General features: G+C 58.0%; 1 protein-coding gene across 2 annotated transcripts; it reads right to left on the bottom strand.

Annotated features, from left to right (window-relative positions):
• Positions 1–277: 277 nt before the first annotated feature.
• TAGLN2 (transgelin 2) lies at positions 278–7,414 on the bottom strand. 2 transcript variants are annotated; one of them, XM_081121085.1, is made up of 6 exons: positions 7,322–7,374; positions 5,645–5,723; positions 2,244–2,451; positions 1,641–1,815; positions 1,229–1,331; positions 278–1,030 (listed from the first exon to the last, which is right to left on the bottom strand). In XM_081121085.1, the coding sequence occupies exons 3-6, from the start codon at positions 2,421–2,423 to the stop codon at positions 889–891; spliced, it is 600 nt and encodes a 199-aa protein (XP_080977211.1). In that variant the 5' UTR covers positions 2,424–2,451; positions 5,645–5,723; positions 7,322–7,374; the 3' UTR covers positions 278–888. The 2 variants fall into 2 exon arrangements, with proteins under 2 accessions (XP_080977211.1, XP_080977212.1); XM_081121086.1 differs by lacking the exon at positions 5,645–5,723 and having other exon boundaries at positions 7,322–7,414.
• Positions 7,415–7,647: the final 233 nt, after the last annotated feature.

Below are 7,647 nucleotides of genomic sequence, written 5' to 3'. Positions count from 1 at the left end.
CCTTGGGTGAGTGAAGGCCCCACTCCCTGTGGACATTGCCCACATATCTTGCATTATGGCTCCTAGCCCAAGAGGAGTTGAGAGGGCCTGTCCCTTCTCAACCCCAACCTACCCTCACCTAAACCAAAGGAGAAAGATGAAGGAAATCAAAGATGGGGGTGAGGATTGCAACCTTTCATCTCAAAACGCCCCCGCCCCATATTCTTCAGTCACTGCACTCCCTCCATATTCCCTCTCCAACAGTGGGCTCAGTGGCCCCAGACACAGCCAGAGTCCATCCAAAAAAAGGGAGATTCTTTATTTAAATCAGCAAACTCAGATTCTTCAAGCCCCAGCCCATAATGGGCAGCCCTCCCTCCCCTCATCCCACCCCTTAGCCACAGCGAGGGGAATGGAAAATGAGAAGCCAAGAGGGCCTCTGCCAGGGCAGGCTGCCTATGTGTGGTGAGCCCAGTCCAGCTGTGGCAGGGGTGGCAGCTGCCACAGACCCCTCCCTATAAATTCCCTGCAGCCACAGCTGTGGGGGAGGCATATTTGTGGAAGGCCCGAAGGCAGCGTCGCTGACCCCCAGCCATGGAATGGGTTGAAGGCACAGAGATCAGGGGAGAGGAGGTCTGGAGGAGGAAAAGGCCCTAAATTTTGGTCCCAGGGAAAAACAGGCCAGTTGGTCCAGTTTTTGTGGATTTGGAGAAGGGAATGTATTAGTAAGCACAGGGGGAGAGGCCGCCATTGGGCACCCCCAGAGGAGACACACCAGGCCAGGCCCTCACCCTGGCAGAGGAAAGTGTGAGAACTCTAGGGGGCTCTTGGGGAATGTCACTGCTAAAATATATATATATATATATATATTAACCATCCAAGGAAGGGCAGGAGCAGGGCTGGGGTGGATCAGAGGATCTGGCGCGGCATCCCGTAGCCGGTCATGCCTGCCTGGGACGCCCCGCGGTTGGTGCCCATCTGTAACCCAATCACGTTCTTGCCCTCTTGCAGCTGGTTGTCTGAGAAGTTCCGAGGGTTCTCCTTGGACTTCCTAAGTGGAGAGGGAGTGTTGGTTAGGAGGAGGCTGAGGCTGCCCCAGTAATGTTTTCCCTGGACAGAACACAGGCTTTGCCAGCTCTGTCCTTGAGCTCTCTGAAGCCACCTCTTCCTCTCTCAAATGGGACAGTCCCGTGTCAGGGGATCAGTTGTTTTCTAGGGACAGGACCTGGACAGCCCCAGCAATACTCACTTAGGAAACCAGTTGGGATCCCCAGAGAAAAGCCCATCATCCCGGGCCACTGCCAGTCCACCCAGGTTCATCAGCGTCCGCTGCACACAGGCCATGTTTTTTCCTGAGAAGGAGAAGGGGGCGTGTTGGCCTCAGCAGAGCTGGGGTCCTGGAGGCCAGGGTTCCACCTCTATCACTAAGTCAGCAGGCCCAGATCCAAATTCTTTTCCTCTTGATCCCCATACCCTTTTCCATACCAGCCCCCAGCACGGTCAACTCCATAAAACACAAGCACACGCGAGCGCACACATGCCTATGTCGCATACACCCCGCTCTGTCCTCAAAGTGCCAGAAACCTGGCCCTTCTCCCTGGTCACAGTGGCCCAGCCCAGTCTCTGGTCTTCTGGAGGACAGCACTGAGGCCCAGGCCCACCTTCCCAGAGGTCCACGGTCTGGAAGATGTCGGTGGTGTTGATGCCGTAGCGCTCGGCTGCTTGCAGGAACTGAGAGATCTGCTCCATCTGCTTGAAGGCCATGGTAGAGGCCTGGATCTTCTTCACTGGGGCCTGCCCCTCAGGGTACAGTCCGTTAATGAGCTCACACAGCACCTGGGTGAGCATGAAGTGTGCAGAGATGAGGCCATGACTACTGAAGATCAGAATGCGCCACCCCCACGCCAGAGACACAGAACCACAGAGGTTTCTCTCCTACCTGAACACACCTGGAGTAAGCCTCAGGCTCTTCCAGGCCAGCCCGTGCCTCTGAGGCCAGAGTGAAAACCTCACTATTTTAATATCACTGACTAGAGAATACCCCCAGCAGTTCTTCCTTGGGGCATCCGTGTGTCACTTGGGGCCTCCCACAGCAGAGAGGCCCATTCACCCTCCCCTTCTCTCAAGGGGAGGGAAGAAAGCATGAGTCCTCAGGAAGAAGTTGGGTTAGGTAAGCCCCCAGTTCTTTAGGTGAAACAATCCTCAGTACCCCAGACCCAGCCCTGCTCTCCCAGCACATCCAGCCATAGGGGACCAGCTCTCACCGTGCCATCCTTGAGCCAGTTCTGGAAGTTCTCACGCCCAGGCTGGGGCCGGCCCACATCCTTGCGGCACTGGGTGGTAATCCACTGGATCAGAATCTGCTCCAGGTCTGCATCATACTGTTTCTCAATCTTCTGCTGCACCTCCCGGCTCAGGCCATAGGCAGGTCCTCTGTTGGCCATTCTGAAAGGTGGTGGTAGCTGTGGGGAGCTAGGAAGGAGACACACCCAAGTCTTTGGTCAGTACTCTGCAGGCTGTGGGGTAGGGGGGCTCTGCCTGCAAGGATACACATCATATCCCCATGGTGGGCCCCAGAGGTGAGAATAGCTGCCAAATGAGGGAACTCTCATCTTGACCCCTGAACATGGGCTAGAATAACACTGCTCAGAACTCTGGCCACACAGGTCACTTTGGGTTCCCCCGCCCCTATGACAAGCAGTCCGTTTATTATTAAGGCTTCCCACTAGATTTCATTTGAATGGTTCCACTACTAAAATGAAATATAAAGCCCACTTTATAGAATATGGGGTAACTAAGGCCAAGACTGAGGGGTTAGGCCCTCATTTGGGGTGGTAAGTTTGTCATTCTAACTCCAACCCTGCTTTTTTTTCAGTCCTGGGAAGAAGGATTTGGGGAAAGGAGAAAGAATATAGAGTGGCTTGGGAAGCCCATGCCAGGACTGGCTGGATGCACCCTCAATCAGTCACTGTGCTTTAACTGAGCACCCACTACTTGTGCTAGGAATTGTAGAAGAGATAGAAGTCATTTATCCTAAAGTTGCCCACAGTACCATCAGAAAGACAAAGTGAACACATAGAAGAGGGTTGTGCAGGACAAAATACCGAACTGCTCAGTCGGAACATATATTGTAGGAATTCAGTTACTAAGTATGGGCAGAAGCAGCTTGTAGGGATTCCTGGAAGAGGCAGGTCTAAGTACACCCTTCACAGATTTCAGCAGGGGAAAGGAACTTCCCATGAGGAACCAGGCAATAAAAACAAATTCTACTTTCCTTTCTGGATGCTGTGGTAGGCAGAATAATGGTCCCCCCAAAGATGTCTATGTCCTAACTGCCACAACCTGTGAATGTTGCCTTATATGGTAAAAAGGGGATTTTGCAGATGTGACTGAATTAAGAATCTTGAGACAGGGAGAGTACCCTGGATCATCCAGGTGGGCCCAGTATACTCACAACAAGGGTCCTCATCAGCAAAAAAGGGAGGCAAGTGAGTCAGAGTGGGGAAAGTGAGAAGGAAGCAGAAGTAGGAATGTTGCGGGGCCATGAGCCAAACAATGCAGGTGACCTCTAGAAGGTGGAAAAGGTAAGGAAATGGATTCCCCCTAAACCCCCCATGAGGAATGCAGCCCTGCCCACACCTTGATTTTAGCCAGTGAGACCTCTGTTGGGGTCTTTAGAACTGTAAGATATTAAATGCATGTTGCTTTAAGTTACTAAGTTTGTAGTAATTTGTTACATCAGGAATAGGGAACTAGGAGCCCTGGATGGTATTTCTAGGGAACAATGGGAGGGACTTAGTTTGAGGTTAGGAAGAACCGGGTGGTTTCCAGATCGATGGCCTGAGTTGGCAGCACCTCACTGTGCGTCCCCACCCACCACCTCACTGCCCAGATCCCACACTCAGGGGCCTCTAGGCAATGCTGCCGATGCCAGGACCCCATCCCCTCCCTGGGTGGGCAACTTGCTGCTTGAAATAGAGCTGTCTGGTTGCTCATAAAAGGGGATCCCCTAGGACAGGCACCTGTGCTCAAGGAGAAAAAAGGAGCCACTCCCTCTCCCTACATCTGGCTCCATGCCAGGTCAGATTTAAGGGATGAAGTCATTCTGGCTCCCTCTCCCCCACACCCCAGGTTAAACAATCCTGCCACCCCCTCAATGGGCCTTAAGGCTTGGCCTCAATACGTCATCAGGCCACAGGGGCAGCAGCTGTGGTCCTCTCACACCTCTCGGCCCGTGATCCTGCCTCAGGCCTGTCGCCCCCTTCCCCGCATCTAACATGGCTGCTCCTTTCCTCTCCAGCTTATCCAGCTGCACGTTTCCGGCAGAGTCCTCCCCATAAATCAGTTATTTTTAAACCTCATTAAGAGCAACCCGTCCCACCTCACTTCCCCCAGCCTGAAAGCCAGGCCAGATAAATGGTGGCCTGGGCCTTGACCTCACACGACCAGCCACACACACACTCACACACACAACAGAGCTGGGAGAGGGCAGGAGGACCAGTGACTGGGGCTTGTAGAGAAGAGACAAGATTTCCCCCAGGCCAGCCCCAACTGCTCAGTTACCACTCAGTCTAAGACCTGTGACCCTGTCACACAGGGGCATGGCTGACCGCTTAGGAGGAAGGGGCCGGGGCTGGGGGCTACTGCCTTTTCCCAGTAAGCCACCCTTTCCCAGCCCAACGTCTAGACCTCTTCGGGGGGCAGCTTCACTATGGTCACTTGGGCCTCAAGGTGTGTGTCCATGAGCCCAAGCAGCCTCAAGCCCAGGGATCACAGTGGCCCAGAGAGAGAAAGGGCAGAAGAATGATTAACCCAGATGCCAGGATTAGGAGGAGAGAGCAGGCCCGAAGCCTGGCTCTTCCAGTGTCCCCCACGGGCAGGACGGACACAGCCCTCCAGACCCACTTCTGGAGACAGGGTGGACTCTGAGGGCCCCTCCCCCACTCTGGAGCCAGGCTCCACTCTGGGGCCACTGCCCTAGAGCCCTGAGGTGCCAGAGTCATAGGGCAGAGCTCTGGGGAGGGGCAGACCCAGCTGGACCCAGCCTGTGGCAGCTGGTTCCCCTCCCCACCCCCACACCAGCAGGCGAGGGCTGATGGGCTGTGGCTGCTGGAGCAGGAGTGGCCCACCCTAGTGACACCCACAGGACCTACTGCTGCCCTCCCTCAAAGGAAGGGAAGACAGCCAGTTGCCTGCTGGGCTGGGGAGAAGCCGTGTGGGAGATGCCCAGAGCAGAGGATCCAATGGAAAGACAACAGCTGAAAGACTTGGGGGGTGGGTTGTCTGTGAGTAACCTAAACTGGAGATCCGCCTACGTCTGTGGGAACAGCCCTGCACCCCCACGCAGAAGGGTACAATAGTTGGGAAAGGAGCAGAGGCCACAAAAGGCACTCGGGCCCTCGGCCCTGCCCAGACCCCGGGCTGGAAGCTTACCTCACCTCCCAGACCAATGCCAAGGAAAAGGCGGATGCGCGGTGGGGGTGGGAGGATTTGAAGGTTCCCGGCTGGAGGTTTAAATGGAAAGACAAAGGGACTCTCCATTCATTGTGCATGTAACACGGGGAAACGTCCCAGCTCAGAACTGGGATAAAGACTGTTCTAAAAGGGCTAAATGGGAGTACCTGTCCCCAGAGCTAAGTGCCACATGGAACAAGCAGAAGCAAACCTACGATTGGGGCAGTCCTCTCGCCAAGAGTCAGTGAGCAGGAGAGAAAACAAGCTCCACAAACAGGAAGCCACAAGGCCTGCAGGAGGAGGGGGGAGGAGGGGAGGTTGTCATGGCTACTGTGTACCAAACAGACAGGGGGCAGGGTGGGGGCACCCGACTGAAACATGCACTCAGCACGGAGGAGCCCTGAGCAGGCTCCAAGCACGGGGCAGAGTGGGTCCTCGGGAAAGGGGCCGCCCCGGCAGGTCTCAGGAACGGCCAGGTGCGAGGCGCTCTGCAAGGACGCAGCTGGGGGGGACAGGGCACACTGGAGGAGATGGGAAGCTCTGAGTGTGGAGGCAGAAGTATCCTCAAGGAAATGGTTCTGGAGAAGAAGTGCCCTGGGAACAGAGGGTGTATTCTGAGCTAAAGCCCCACACCTGGAAATCCTGTTGGGAGAAGGGATGGGGTGAAGACAGGATTAGAGGCCAATGGGGGGGTTAGAATAGGCACTGGGAATGGGAGAGGGGGTTGCAGTCAGGCAAAGACTACCTGTTGGTTCTGGAATGGTAAGGCCCTGCCGGCCCCACCCTGCCTTAGGCTCCTCTGCAGATTTAGGTCATGCCCGTGCCCTAGGAGAACCTGGGAGGGGGTTGAGCCGGGGAGATGTCCCTCCGTCTGGTGCCCTGGAGGCAGAGAGCTAACCAGGGAGAGCCCACCCGAGTGTCCTGCAGGGGACCTGCAGCAGCTCACCCTCACTTCCACCCGCTGCCTCCTGCTCCCTGATACCAAGTTCCCCCAGAACTTCCCCGGTGCGGGCTCCAGGGGGCCGGCAGCGCGGGAAGGCCGCGGGCAACTTCCGGCCCCGCAGGTCCAGCCCCCTCCTGGCCACACCCAGGGCAGTGGAGCCGGCGGGGTGAGTCACGCCGCCCGCCGCTGGGGTGACGCAGTGGTCTGGGCAGCCCGCCGGCCTGCCCGCAGCCGCCACCGGCTTTCTCAGCAGCGGGAGGCATGGGGTGCGGGCCTCGGCTCACGTAGGAGCGGGAAAGCCTGGAAAGCACCCCCCCCCCCCCCGCACACACACTGGCAGGGCACCCGGGGCGGGCGGGCGCGGCCAGGGCTGCAGCCCCCAGACGCCTGCGCTAGGGGGACTCTCCTGGAGTAGCCTGGGGCTTCAATTCCCGCCTGAACCCCGGAAAGAGAGGCCACCGTGGGACCCGAGAGCAAGCCCATGACCCCGAGTCCCCAGGAAACGAGTTGGCAGAATTAGTAGGAGAAAGGCGGCCTCGGGGCGCGCAGAGCCCAGGCGCCCGCACGTGCTCCGGGAACCAGGAAGCGCGGGGTCGCGCAGAGCTGGCGGGGGACCCGGGGGACGCGCCGTCTCGGGGCCAGCTCACCGATCCCGGGCGCCCTCCTTCTCACCCGAGGGGGCCCTGGCTGGAGCCGCGCGTGGGGTGCAGCCCCCGAGTCCCTGCTCCCGGCAGGATCCCCGTCGGTGCACCCGCAACAGCGCCTGACCTCATCGCCCAGCAATGCCGGCCGGGGCTGGGGGCAGAACCTGACAGCGCGGGGCCAGGCGGTCATCGGCCCTCGCCTCCCAGCCTTTGGTCCCTACCCTCAGTGGGGCTGTTCGCCAGCAGGGCTTCTCGCTTTCTAGAGACACCCCCACCCCCACCTCCCCCCAAACCTGCTCACCGTCGGGCGGGCTGAGCGCGCACACGCAGGCGGGGATGCAGGGCGAGTGGAGCGCTAGGGTAGGGCTGGGGGTTTTCAGCCGCTCCCGCCTGGGACGGGGCGGACCGGGGGCGGGGCGAGGGCTGGGAGGGCTTAAAGAGGCCGTAGCGCGAGTTTTGGACCGTGGTTAGAAGAGAGGGGCTGTGGATGAGACCTGGGTTAAAGGGTCTGGGGAGTCCGGGCCTCCAAGGGCAGCGGCAGTGGTCTGCACCCAGGACCACCCCTACCCCCCAACCCTAGAGCCAGTGGACTTGTGTCCCAGTGGGAAATTTCCTGCCTAGTTAGCT

This window comes from Miniopterus schreibersii (assembly GCF_964146895.1).
Source record: "Miniopterus schreibersii genome assembly, chromosome: 19".
NCBI classification, from domain to species: domain Eukaryota; kingdom Metazoa; phylum Chordata; class Mammalia; order Chiroptera; family Miniopteridae; genus Miniopterus; species Miniopterus schreibersii.
Note: the sequence above shows the minus strand (reverse complement) of the source record. Positions and strands in the feature narration are given on the sequence as shown.